The sequence below is a fragment of the Symphalangus syndactylus genome, chromosome 12, assembly GCF_028878055.3.
Source record: "Symphalangus syndactylus isolate Jambi chromosome 12, NHGRI_mSymSyn1-v2.1_pri, whole genome shotgun sequence".
Taxonomy (NCBI): domain Eukaryota; kingdom Metazoa; phylum Chordata; class Mammalia; order Primates; family Hylobatidae; genus Symphalangus; species Symphalangus syndactylus.
Window position 1 is genome coordinate 44,907,929 of NC_072441.2, and position 14,692 is coordinate 44,922,620.

At 38.0% G+C, this 14,692-nt stretch overlaps 1 protein-coding gene across 9 annotated transcripts in view; it reads right to left on the reverse strand.

The window, feature by feature from the left end:
* Positions 1-10,608: 10,608 nt before the first annotated feature.
* Positions 10,609-14,692, reverse strand: part of HFM1 (helicase for meiosis 1) — a 240,238-nt gene continuing 236,154 nt past the window's right edge. For 6 of the 9 annotated variants that reach the window (XM_063625391.1, XM_063625386.1, XM_063625387.1 and 3 more), the window contains one exon: positions 10,611-10,814. In XM_063625391.1, the coding sequence (XP_063481461.1) occupies positions 10,711-10,814 (104 nt within the window). In that variant the 3' untranslated portion in view covers positions 10,611-10,710. Of the gene's footprint in view, positions 10,815-14,692 lie in introns of all 9 variants that reach the window. The other 3 variants (XM_063625390.1, XM_063625389.1, XM_063625388.1) reach the window with 1 other exon arrangement.

The window sequence follows — 14,692 nt, forward strand, 5'->3', positions numbered from 1 at the left end:
AATCCAAAAACATTGTATTAGTTTCTGTTACTGCTGTAACAAGCTAATTACCACAAATGTAGCAGCTTTAAACAGCACACATTGATTACCTTACAACACAAATTTATGTTCTGGTGGCCAGAAGTCCAAAAATCAGTGTCCCTGAGTGAAAAATGAAGGCTGTTGCTTGATTTCAAAATCCAGACCTGCATTCTTTCTGTAATTTGTGGCCCTTCTTCCATTTTCAAGGCCAGCAATGTAGCATCTTCAAATCTAGCTCCTTCTCTCATTCTCTCTGACCTCTGCTCCATGGTCACGTCTCTTTCTCTGACTCTGACTCTCCTGCCTCCCTCCTTCACTTATAAGGACCCTTGCGATTACACTGAGCCCATCCAGATAACCCAGGATAATCTCATCTCAAGATACTTAATTTCACATGTGCAAAGTCCCTTTTGCCATTGTAAGGTACCATATTTATGAAATTTCTGGGATTAGAATGTGGACATCTTCAGGAGCCATTATTTTGTCTACCACAGGTGTGGATTATACATTCTTTCCATAGTCATAGTGCACAGATATTTTTTTTTTCCTTAGCTTGGAGGGGCACCTGCCCCTCCAAGCTGAACATCTCCCCAGCATGTGACAAGTAGCAGAAATGATATGTACCCAAGGCATGAAGATTAAGCTTTTTTGTGTGTGTGGTATGATTTATTTTATTTATTTTTTATTATTATTATACTTTAAGTTTTAGGGTACATGTGCACAATATGCAGGTTTGTTACATATGTATCCATGTGCCATGTTGGTGTGCTGTACCCATTAACTCATCATTTAACATTAAGTATATCTCCTAATGCTGTCCCTCCCCCCTCCCCCCACCCCACAACGGTCCCCGGAGTGTGATGTTCCCCTTCCTGTGTCCATGTGTTCTCATTGTTCAATTCCCACCTATGAGCAAGAGCATGTGGCGTTTGGTTTTTTGTCCTTGCAATAGTTTACCGAGAATGATGGTTTCCAGTTTCAACCACGTCCCTACAAAGGACATGAACTCATCATTTTTTATGGCTGCATAGTATTCCATGGTGTATATGTGCCACATTTTCTTAATCCAGTCTATTGTTATTGGACATTTGGGTTGGTTCCAACTCTTTGCTATTGTGAATAGTGCCGCAATAAACATACGTGTGCATTTGTCTTTATAGCAGCATGATTTCTAGTCCTTTGGGTATATACCCAGTAATGGGATGGCTGGGTCAAATGGTATTTCTAGTTCTAGATTCCTGAGGAATCGCCACACTGACTTCCACTAGTTTACAGTCCCACCAACAGTATAAAAGTGTTCCTATTTCTCCACATCCTCTCCAGCACCTGTTGTTTCCTGACTTTTTAGTGATCACCATTCCAACTGGTGTGAGGTGGTATCTCATTGTGGTTTTGATTTGCATTTCTCTGATGGCCAGTGATGATGACCATTTTTTCATGTGTTTTTTGGCTGCATAAATATCTTCTTTTGAGGAGCGTCTGTTCATGTCCTTCGCCCAATTTTTGATGGGGTTGTTTGTTTTTTTCTTGTAAATTTGTTTGAGTTCATTGTAGATTCTGGATATTAGCCCTTTGTCAGATGAGTAGATTGCAAAAATTTTCTCCCATTTTGTAGGTTGCCTGTTCACTCTGATGGTAATTCTTTTGCTGTGCAGAAGCTCTTTAGTTTGATTAGATCCCATTTGTCAATTTTGGCTTTTGTTTCCATTGCTTTTGGTGTTTTAGACATGAAGTCCTTGCCCATGCCTATGTCCTGAATGGTATTGCCTAGGTTTTCTTCTAGGGTTTTTATGGTTTTAGGTCTAACATGTAAGTCTTTAATCTATCTTGAATTAATTTTTGTATAAGGTGTAAGGAAGGGATCCAGTTTCAGCTTTCTACATATGGCTAGCCAGTTTTCCCAGCACCATTTATTAAATAGGGAATCCTTTTCCCATTGCTTGTTTTTGTCAGGTTTGTCAAAGATCAGATGGTTGTAGATATGTGGCATCATTTCTGAGGGCTCTGTTCTGTTCCATTGATCTATGTCTCTGTTGTGGTACCAGTATCATACTGTTTTGGTTACTGTAGCCTTGTAGTATAGTTTGAATTCAGGTAGCGTGATGCCTCCAGCTTTGTTCTTTTGGCTTAGGATTGACTTGGTGATGCGGTCTCTTTTTTGGTTCCATATGAACTTTAAAGTAGTTTTTTCCAATTCTGTGAAGAAAGTCATTGGTAGCTTGATGGGGATGTCATTGAATCTATAAATTACCTTGGGCAGTATGGCCATTTTCACAATATTGATTCTTTCAACCCATGAGCATGGAATGTTCTTCCATTTGTTTGTATCCTCTTTTATTTCATTGAGCAGTGGTTTGTAGTTCTCCTTGAAGAGGTCCTTCATATCCCTTGTAAGTTGGATTCCTAGGTATTTTATTCTCTTTGTAGCAGTTGTGAATGGGAGGTCACTCATGATTTGGCTCTCTGTCTGTTATTGGTGTACAAGAATGTTTGTGATTTTTGCACATTGATTTTGTATCCTGAGACTTTGCTGAAGTTGCTTATCAGCTTAAGGAGATTTTGGGCTGAGACGATGGGGTTTTCTAGATATACAGTCATGTCATCTGCAAACAGGGATGATTTGACTTCCTCTTTTCCTAATTGAATACCCTTTATTTCCTTCTCCTGCCTGATTGCCCTGGCCAGAACTTCCAACACTATGTTGAATAGGAGTGGTGAGAGAGGGCATCCCTGTCTTGTGCCAGTTTTCAAAGGGAATGCTTCCAGTTTTTGCCCATTCAGTATGATATTGGCTGTGGGTCTGTCATAGATAGCTCTTATAGGGCACAGATATTATCAGACCCGGTTTATATTTTGCAGTCAAGACTTCTAATGGGACAAGTTGGCATTGAGAGAAGCTGAAGTTAATAAAATAAAAAGCAGGTATCAGCATGCACTTTATCACATCACCAAGAGAATCAAAACAGTATGATAGTAAATTTGACTTCTTGTCGTGTTGAATTCTTCTTTCAGTGCTATGTTATCAGAGAGAGGCAGTATTGTTATAATGTAATTTATATAGTGCCTTCCCCTGAGTGATGAACAGAATATTCCTTAGTATCCTTAGAGAGTTAGTCTCTCTATCTCTTTTTATCCCTGCTCAGGCACTCCAGCAATATAATATCCAGCAATATAATATCTGTGTGCAAGAAATAAACCAGAGTCACTAAATTTAAGGATGTTCACTTAAAGAAATTCCTTTTGGAGTTTCTTTTTTTAAAATGTCATTTGAAAACGCTCTTCTCTGGGTACAATAGAGCCACTGACCCACATTAGATTAATTAGGTCAATTAGCCTTTACATAGTAATTACCACTCAGATAGCTTTGAATAATATTACTTTAATGCACATGTTCTTTGAAAAGAGATTTTCAATTTAAATTCCTGCCACATAGTAGCATTAAGAAAACATTCACCTCACAATTCTTTCTGCAATGTGGCTTTGGGTATAGCAATGATATTGGGTAGATAAAGCTTAAGGACTTTGCATTGATTAGGTGATTATTCACATTTACACTCTGTTAAAAGCTACATGGGTATTTTCCATTTGGAGAGGCTGTTGGTAACCCAGAATGCCAGGCCTTACTGAGAGTAACTCCCTTTCTTCCTCTAACCTGTCAATATCAATTCCCACATTTTAGATTCATACTGGTCCCAGTACCTAACCATGGACTCCTACCAGCCATCAGGACTATTTGAAGTTTTTCGCCATCTGCTTCTCTCCAATGACATCCCTATATTTTATCTTTTTTTTTTTTGAGATGGAGTCTCGCTCTGTCGCCCAGGCTGGAGTGCAGTGGCGCAATCTCGGCTCACTGCAAGCTCCGCCTCCCAGGTTCACGCCATTCTCCTGCCTCAGCCTCTCCTAGTAGCTGGGACTACAGGCGCCTGCCACCACGCCCGGCTAATTTTTTGTATTTTTTTTTTAGTAGAGATGGGGTTTCACCGTGGTCTCGATCTCCTGACCTCGTGATCTGCCCGCCTCGGCCTCTCAAAGTGCTGGGATTACAAGCGTGAGCCACCGAGCCCGGCCTTATTTTATCTTAATAATGACAATAGATACCACTTAATGAGATTTGCTAGGTTCTAGGCATTTCTCATTCATTGCTCCTGTTACCTTATTATTCCTAATAGTTAACTTACTAACAAATATTTGTTGAGCTACTTTCTCTATCTACTAGAGAGAGAGCCAAGTGAATATCCTTATCTTCATGTAACAGTTAAAGAAAGTGAGACTTAGAGGAGTTAAGTGACTAGCCCAAGGCCCTGTAGTGCATGGGTACAGGCAAAGCTCAGAATCTGTCAGGCTCAACAGCGTGGCTCAGCCCACCCCACCAGGCTGCTTCAGTTGGGGCACCGGAACTGCTGTCTGATTTGGTTGGGATGTTTGAAAACCCATTCAACTATTTAGGGCATAGGATTATCACTGATGTCAGAACTATCAAGAAAAATTAGGAATTTTTCTTTAGAAATGAGGTCGAGGAGAAATAGAAAACTCACAATTTCTTAGAACACAGGTTATTAGTAATTAAAGGCTTTAATTTTAATTTTAATTTTTTTGAGATGGAGTCTCACTCTGTCGCCCGGGTTAGAGTGCAATGGCACGATCTTGGCTCACTGCAACCTGCACCTCCCAGGTTCAAGCCTCAGTCTCCAGAGTAGCTGGGATTATAGGCATGCCACCATGCCCAGCTAATTTTTGTATTTTTAGTAGTGATGGGGTTTCACCATGTTGGCCAGGCTGGTCTTAAATTCCTGGCCTCAGGTGATCCACCTGTCTTGGCCTCTCAAAGTGCTGGGATTACAGGCGTAAGCCACCACACCTGGCAAAAAGCTTTAATTTTTTTTTTTTTAACTTCAGGATTCTGATGCACATAGAAAACTTAGCACAAGAAAGTTGATGTACTACTGAAGTGAATACATATAAATGAAATCAGAGGTAGTTCTAGGTGCATCCCTTCTGCTTTCTCTCAGTCCCTGATGCTTAGATCAGACAAAGGCAATGCTAAATTGTCTGTTGTGCACTGACATTAATGTGTTTCAAAGTCTTTCATTTCACCTAACACTGAACGGAAAAGGCTGTGAGTAAATTTAGGCTATGGATGAGAGCTGGACATTTGGATGGTCTGGAATATGGAGATAATTTTGTTTTTGTTTGTTTTTGTTTTTCTCAAGGTTGAAAGTTTCAGAGTGCAGGGATCAGAAAGCTTCATATTGGAAATATAAAAATGGTACATTTCTGGAGAGCAATTTGATAATTTGTTTCAATAATTTTTTTTTGACAGTGTCTCATCGTGTCACCCAGGCTGGAGTGCAGTGGAGCAATCATGGCTCACCACAGTCTCAATCTCCCGGACTCAGGTGATCATCCCACCTCAGCCTCCCAAGCAGCTAGGAATATAGGCAAGCACTACCACGCCCTGCCAATTTTGGTATTTTTTGTAGAGATGGGGTTGCACCATGTTGCCTAGGCAGGTCTTGAACTCCTAAGCTCAAGAGATCTGCCTGCCTCAGCCTCCCAAAGTGCAGGATTACAGGTGTGAGCCACCGTGCCCAGCTTGTTTCAATAATTTAAATGTGAATTTCTAACAAAAAGCAAAGCTGTAGGTGTAAGAATGCTTATTACAACATTGGTTATAACCAAAAACTGCAAATAATCTAAATGTGTATCGATAAGGTAGTCATTAAATAAGTGGGCACATCCATGAATGTACTACATGAAAAATGACTATGTATATCAATACATTTATATTGTATTAGCCAGGCGCGGTGGCTCACGCCTATAATCCCAACACTTTGGGAGGCTGAGGCGGGTGGGGGGGGTTCCTTCACAAGGTCAGGAGTTTGAGACCAGCCTGATCAACGTGGTGAAACCCCATCTCTACTAAAAATACAAAAATTAGCCGGGCATGGTGGTGTGCACTATAACCCCAGCTACTCAGGAGGCTGAGGCAGGAGAATCACTTTCAATAATTGAAACCGGGAGGCAGAGGTTGCAATGAGCTGAGATCGTGCCACTGTACTCCAGCCTGGGTGACAGAGCGAGACTCTGTCTCAAAAAAAAAAAAAATTGAAGATTAATAAACAAATTATAATTCTACTTTAAAGTGTGTTTGTGTTATCTGGATGGCCGTATGCCAAAATATGTTGACTGTGATCATCACCAAGTAGTGGGATTGACGATGATTTTAACTTCTTTGTATATTTCTTTATTATCTGAAATTTCTTCTTTTATTCTCTTTTATCTCTATTTCCCAAGAAGATCACCCAATACCTCCTCCCCCCAAACATACACCCATTATTCTAATGCATTTTATGTAAATCTTTCAGTTTGCATGTATTTCTACAAAACGCATTTTTGTAGTTTAGGTATTTATATGTAGGTATTTGTATGTAGGTATTTAGATTTACTTAGATAGTATGACATCCTGTTCCTTACATTTTTACATAGTACTATGATTTTCAGATCTATGTTGCTATGTGTATACCTAGTCTATGCATAGAACTGCTGAATTGTTTTATAATAAAGGCATTACGAATTCTAAGCATGTGCTACCTTCATAATTGGATACACAATAAAGCTTTTTTTTTTTTTTTTTTTTTTTTTTTGAGACAGAGTTTCACTCTTATTGCCCAGGCTGGAGTGCAATGGCATGATCTTGGCTCACCGCCACCTCTGCCTCCTGGGTTGAAGCAAGTCTTCTGCCTCAGCCTCCCAAGTAGCTGGGATTACAGGCTTGCGCCACCAAGCCCAGCTAATTTTGTATTTTTAGTAGAGACAGGGTTTCTCCATGTTGTTCAGGCTGGTCTCAAACCCCGACCTCAGGTGATCCGCCCACCTTGGCCTCCCAAAGTGCCGGGATTACAGGTGTTAGCCACTGCACCTGGTCAATAAAGCTATTTTTATTGTGGAAAAAATAAAGAAAACTACCCTTCTTCAAACCTAAAAGCACACATAAAGTTGCAAATTATTGCACATAATTTTGTCAATGGAATTATCCAAATGAAGAAATATTTATTACAGTGGAGATTCTGTTTTACCAAGCATCTCTACATTTAGAAAGTATTTAGATACATGGAACTCTTTTCTATAAATAAATAAAATTCAGAGAAAAGAGAGTATTTCTATGTAGACTCTAAAATGCTTGACTTATTTTAGAAGGCAAAAATTTCAAAAGACAAAGTTATTTTGAAAGTTAAAAGAAGTGAAAGAAATTATTAGAGTGTGTTCTCACTATATATTAAAAATGAAATTAAAATCATTGAAAATAAAAGAAATATGATATTGTAATGCAAACAGAAATTAAGGAAAATCCCAAAAGGATAGGAAACATTTGATGGACAGCACAGGAATATGAAAAGACAGAGGAAGCAATAAAGCCTATTGGGAAAAACTGAAATTTATATGTTGAAAGTTCATAATTTTTAACATAAAAATCTAATAATAACTGCTAATCCCTTTCCTTTCTTTAAACTTTAATTTAAGGATAAAAATAGAACTTCAAGAGTAACTTTATTCAGTCATATTTTTATAACATAGATATCAAATACTCTCAGTAAAGATTTGTGTTTAACTTTCAAACTTTTCTTCAAAACAATATCATATTCCTAGGTGAGAGGTATGAAAGAAAATCACATTTGACTATATACTGTGAAAGGAAATGGCAAGATGAGAGTCATATTTCAAAGCAGATGTTACTGAAGTATTGTAAGTCAAGTAAAGGTCACAAAAAGCTTTCTTCTGTTTCTTATTTTGGCTAGTTTTTACTGATAACAGTGGAGAAGGTTTATAACACAGCATTGGAAGACAACACCAAGTTGCCCTTACTAAGAGTATTTTGTTGAAAACAGGGCCTCCTTTTTCTACCCCTCTCCCGAATATTGGGTTTCAGAATGAAGTCATTGACCTAGGAAAAATAAACAAATAGTTTTCAGGGACCAGAGCCAGGTCAGAAAAACAAATTAAAGTACAGAAGCTTAAGTGTGAAAACAAACAAAACACCCACAAAATAGTGATTTGGGAGTCCAGGGCCAAATGGGAAGAAGGACTGAGGGGAAAGGCCCCACACGATGACCACATTGTCTAGGGAGAAGGTCACAGCAGTCTTGCTTTCTCTGGAAACTCGAGTTAAACCAGAAACCAAGACTGTAGGATGTGCCTTGAGTAAGAGGTCTCTTGAATTTACTTATGAGTTGATGTAACTTTAAAGATGCAGTCAGCATTTCATTCATTTTTAGGCAGAATGGCATAATGGTTGTAGATTCATAATCTTCAGTCTCACAAAGTTCAAACTTTGTAACCTTTGGCAGTTTATGTAGCTTCCTCATCTATAGAATATATACATAGTAAGAGAATTCACCTCATAGGATTACTAAAAGGATTAAACAAAATAGGTCTTCTAAACAGCTTAGGACAAGTTCTGGCACATAGCATGTATTCAGTAAATGTTAGCTAGTGCTGGTAGAATTACCATTTGAGCATCTATCTGCCTGAGACTGATATCTGAATTTATATACCAATTAAAATTGTTACATTATAATGTTTTGATATATTAAATCTAAAGACTTTATTTACTAATATTAAGATATGAAACTTGCACAGATCTATCACTATTGATAACAGAGGGTACAAATCTTAGTCCACAAACTCAAGTATACAAGAAATGTTTTAATTTCTATTTCAAGCCCCCATTACACCAGATGCTAGAAAAATAATCTCAGTCAACTCAAGGTTCCCACTCCCAAACCCAGTTGCATTGGGATTGCATATATGTTCTGGGGGCTATCATCTGTTGTTAGTTGTCAACATCTGACCATGCTACTATCTGTTGAGACTTATGTTCTAGTTGCCAGTCCACAAAGTTGACAGTTGTGTCCTCCTTGTATTGGACACCAGTTTCTGTTGTAGCAGGACAAGCCACAGACAAAACCCCTCAGACACTGAGTTAAAGATTAAGAAGGGCTTTATTCAGCCGGGAGCTTCAGCAAGACTCACGTCTCCAACAACCAAGCTCCCTGAGTGAGCAATTCCTGTCCCCTTTAAGGGCTCCCAACTCTAAGGGGGTCTGCGTGAGAGGGTCGTGATAGATTGAGCAAGCAGGGGTACATGACTGCGAGCTGCATGCACTGGTAATTAGAACGGAACAGAACAGGACAGGGATTTTCAGTGCTTTTCTATACAATGTCTGTAATCTATAGATAACTAACCGATTAGGTCAGGGGTCGATCTTTAACTACCAGGCCCAGGGTGTGGCGCTGGGCTGTCTGCTTCTGGATTTCATTTCTGCCTTTTAGTTTTTACTTCTTTCTTTGGAGGCAGAAATTGGGCATAAGACAATATGAGGGGTGGTCTCCCTTACTGTAACTTTTGGGAGCGTGATAAAATTAGTGAGACACTAAAAGTCCCTACCCCATCCCTCTACTAGCCTCTGGCTTATGGGAAATGATCTGCTGCTCCTCCGACCACTATGCTGGGGCACAAAGGTGCTCTGTGAGGCTGTTTCAGTCTCCCTTTGTAAGTCTAACATACCATATTGCCATCTCTACTATACTGTTCCTGGGCTAGCATAGGGTGAACTCTGGGGGTGAACTCTAGCATAGGGTGAACATAGGGTGAACTCCAGATTAAATAGAAAAAATGATGATTCTTCTGTACTTGAATTCCCCAAAATTATGCAAAGGGAGATGTTCTACTATGCCTTAAACTTGTACCCCACGCCGCCTTCAGAATCAATCCAGGAGAAAGCTGGGCACAGGTCCTTTTTCAGGTACCCAGCATCTAGGCTCCTTTCTTTTCCTCTGACTTCTCTCCTTTTCCACAAGTCTAGAGAGTCTTCAGTCTTGGGGACAGGAAAAACTGGCTTTGACCTGTCAGGTATTTTTCTAATTGTTTTATCTCAAGGCTGAATCTTGGCTTTTAAAATTTTTAAAAATCAAAGATTTGAAAACTCTTCCAAAAGGAATGTCCAGTTCATAGTCTAGCTGCCTCAATGAGTAAAGTCATAGGGAAAAAATATACAAAACCAAAAATACTGATTAATATCTCAGAATACCTCAAAATAAGAAGGGATATCTGTTTTTTCGTTTTATCTAAAACTATATTTTAAATACATATAAGTAAAATACTTTGACTTTCAAAAATAAATAGTCTTCCAAGTAAAATATTTTCTGCTAGTTAAAAACATGAATTTCATCATGTATTATTGAAAAGTGCTGGATTTTATAATTCCTTTCAGCCCAAATTGCAAATATCAACTATACCCATTACATGCATGCAGATGGTTCTAACATCAGCTTGCCAGCGAGGATTTCTTAGTGTTTTCAGTTCCTATCCTTGCCTCTTTATCTCCTTCTACAATCTGCTGGTCGATCTGTTCCTCAGTGACTTCTTGTTACTCTCCAAATTTACTGCATCCTCTTTTTATAATCTACTATCCAAAAGAATGTGTAGCTTTTCGTTTTGTAAAATTTGACCATGTCTGCATGTTATCTCCTTAAGAATTTCAGACACAATACATCTTTTGTGGAGTCTAGAGAAAACTTGAAAACAGAGACATTTGGTAATATAATTTGATGGTGGTGATATTAATTTTTAAAGCTCTTGATAATTTCAAAGACTCATATATTTGTATTGCATTTTGATCACTGTTACCTAGGTCATCAGTGAGCCCCCTTGAAATACAATACGGCCATATTCATCTTTGTTGGACTTCTTCATGATACAATGGGTAACAGATAGCAATTCTTCAATCACCACTAAATGAAAGAACAATAAGATAGTTGGCTGTTTTCAAACAGTAATGCATAGCGAGACTGTTCTACTCTGTCACATACCATATACTGTATGTCTACTATATTTCAAAAGTGTAAGTGTAGCAACAATTATGGGTAAAAATGTGTTTAGAATTGGATTATTATAAGTTCATAGCAGAAAAGTTCCTTAACACATTTAAGGAAGAAGACAGCAAAGTACATTTTACATTTCTGAACAAAAGATAAAAACTTTAAAAAAAGTGAGCATTGAGATATAACCCTCAACATTAGGAATTGAAGTAGGAAAAGCAATAAACCAACTTGGGTTCCAGTTCTCATTCTACAAATTACTTGCAGAGAAACTACGGGAAAGGCATTTAATATTCTGAGGGGCTGTTTTTCCTTCTATAAGCTGAAATTTTGAACTAGAATCTCTAAGTTTCTTTCATTGTACCATTCAATTATTTCCCTTGTTTAAAAACATGTCAGATAACAGAAAGAATAAAATTACAGAAATTTAAAAAAATGCAGAGTAAATCAGTCATGTAAAAAATTGTGGTAAAACCATTTTAACTTTAAAATTGCTTTTCTAGTTTCTAAATGGTAAAAGGTTTAAGTTTCCAAACTGATCAATATAGAAACTTAAAAAAAAGACTTTATTATGTATGTAATTTCTAAATAATTGAAGCCATCTACTGTCATAAGGAGGTACTTCAGGCAAAATACTGTCAGCTTAATTTTAATTCCTTTTTAAAGTAAAAATGTTATAGCTACAACACATAATATGCAAGTGCAGGTTTATACACATTTTTCTAAATCTTTCAGAATATAATATTACCAGGTTTTTTGTTTGTTTGTTTGTTTCCATTTTGTTTTGCTAAAGTATGTAGGAATTTTTAAGGCATATGTTAGTTTATGGAAAGGTTTCCAGATTGAAACAAAGATTGTTATTTTGAATTCTCTGCTTTTACTACGTTAATTAAAACAAAACTTTATAGAGAATCTAAGTGCCTCTCAAGCTACATAAAAAGAATACCCAGTTGATGCATGGGAATTATAAAGATAATTTACACAGTTGGTAAAGGAAACAGCCTATACTGAAAGGCAATTAAACAAGAGCTATATTACATTATATTTAAAATAGGAAATATATGTGCAGAAAACCAAGTAATCATCATTACTCTTATATTTGTCTCCTGGAATGGATTCTCTTAAAATTCTGATAGTGCCTCCTTTCCTTTCCTCTCCACCTTAAACAAGTGCTTCTTACACTTTGGTGTGTACATCATCACCTGGGGATCTTGTTAAAATGCAGATTCTTACTCAGAAAGCCTGGGGTGTGGCCTGAGATGCTGAGCTTCTAACCAGCTCCCAGGGGTTTCCCGTGTTACTAGTCTTCAGATTGAGTGGCAAGGCCCTTAACTATGGGCAGCCAGGGTTGAAATGACAAAAGATAAGAAGTGCCAGGGTTTTCCTTTTTGTTTTGTTCTACTACCTACTCAAAACCCAGACTGAAATTCTTAGCTTATTTACTTAGCTTAATTCTTAGCTTAGTTACTTTTCCATGCTTTTACTTCCTTCTCACTGGTGCCTACTCTATTCCCACAAAAGAAAAGTTCTTAAATATACACACCTGTTATTATCTAGCATGCCACAGGTAATATTATCCATGTGACGCATAGGCTAAGGGTCCTCAAAGAATGGTTCCCTACTGTGCTTGATGAGAATGTTTTCTAGAAATAGGGTCATGGTAAAGAGACTCTGAATGACTCTACTAAGGGGTAAATTGTGCCGAAACTTAAAACAGTGCACTCATGTCAATTTGGCTTTAGAATGTATTATAATAGAATTTGCAGGAGATTTATTTACTAATTACATTTTACTTAAGGTAATAAAATATATTTGTATGCTCTGATCATACACCAACTAATAGTGTTGGTGAAGAGGAGATAAAGAGAGGGGGATCTGCCTGAAAGCATGAGGAAGTATATGTAGGAGGGCAGTCTGGGATAAATTTTTTTTTATGAATAATACATCTGTGGAAAGTCAAGATTTCATCTGTCAAGTTCTAATGCAACTGAAATAATACAAATGGACATTGCATTATTTTCCCCTTCTCAATGGATTATTTAAAGTGCTGTTAAGGATGTTTTGGGGGTATAAACATCTACCATATGTTGAACACATACTATGTATCCACATCTAAACTAAGAAATCTCTATGCAGTGGCTTAGTAAGTTCTCACTATGTATCTATGTGGTAGGTGCCATTATGCCAATAAGATAAGAAAATATAGCTTACCGAGGAACTTTTCTCTGTATTTATTTTTTATTATACTTTAAGTTCTAGGGTACATGTGCACAACGTGCAGGTTTGTTACATATGTATACATGTGGTATGTTGGTGTGCTGCACCCATTAACTCATCATTTACATTAGGTATATCTCCTAATACTATCCCTCCCCCGTCCCCGACCCCACGACAGGCCCCGGTGTGTGATGTTCCCCTTCCTGTGTCCAAGTGTTCTCATTGTTCAATTCCCACCTATGAGTGAGAACAGGCGGTGTTTGGTTTTTTGTCCTTGCGATAGTTTGCTGAGAATGATGGTTTCCAGCTTCATCCATGTCCCTACAAAGGACATGAACTCATCATTTTTTATGGCTGCATAGTATTCCATGGTGTATATGTGCCACATTTTCTTAATCCAGTCTATCATTTTTGGACATTTGGGTTGGTTCCAAGTCTTTGCTATTGTGAATAGCGCCGCAATAAACATACGTGTGAATGTGTCTTTATAGCAGCATGATTTATAATCCTTTGGGTATATACTCAGTAATGGGATGGCTGGATCAAATGGTATTTCTAGTTCTGGATCCTTGAGGAATCGCCACACTGTCTTCCACAATGGTGGAACTAGTTTGCAGTCCCACCAACAGTGTAAAAGTGTTCCTATTTCTCCACATCCTCTCCAGCACCTGTTTTTCCTGACTTTTTAATGATGGCCATTCTAACTGGTGTGAGATGGTATCACATTGTGGTTTTGATTTGCATTTCTCTGATGGCCAGTGATGATCAGCATTTTTTCATGTGTCTTTTGGCTGCATAAATGTCTTCTTTTGAGAAGTGTCTGTTCATATCCTTCACCCACTTTTTGATGGGGTTGTTTTTTTCTTGTAAGTTTGTTTGCGTTCTTTGTAGATTCTGGATATTAGCCCTTTGTCAGATGAGTAGGTTGCGAAAATTTTCTCCCATTCTGTAGGTTGCCTGTTCAGTCTGATGGTAGTTTCTTTTGCTGTGCAGAAGCTCTTTAGTTTGATTAGATCCCATTTGTCAATTTTGGCTTTTGTTGCTGTTGCTTTTGGTGTTTTACACATGAAGTCCTTGCCCATGCCTATGTCCTGAATGGTATTGCCTAGGTTTTCTTCTAGGGTTTTTATTGTTTTAGGTCTAACATGTAAGTCTTTAATCCATCTTGAATTAATTTTTGTATAAGGTGTAAGGAAGGGATCCAGTTTCAGCTTTCTACATATGGCTAGCCAGTTTTCCCAGCACCATTTATTAAATAGGGAATCCTTTCCCCATTTCTTGTTTTTCTCAGATTTGTCAAAGATCAGATGGTTGTAGATGTGTGGTATTATTTCTGAGGGCTCTGTTCTGCTCCATTGGTCTAGATCTCTGTTTTGGTACCAGTACCATGCTGTTTTGGTTACTGTAGCCTTGTAGTATAATTTGAAGTCAGGTAGTGTGATACCTCCAGCTTTGTTCTTTTGGCTTAGGATTGTCTTGGCAATGCAGGCTCTTTTTTGGTTCCATATGAACTTTAAAGTAGTTTTTTCCAATTCTGTGAAGAAAGTCATTGGTAGCTTGATGGGGATGGCATT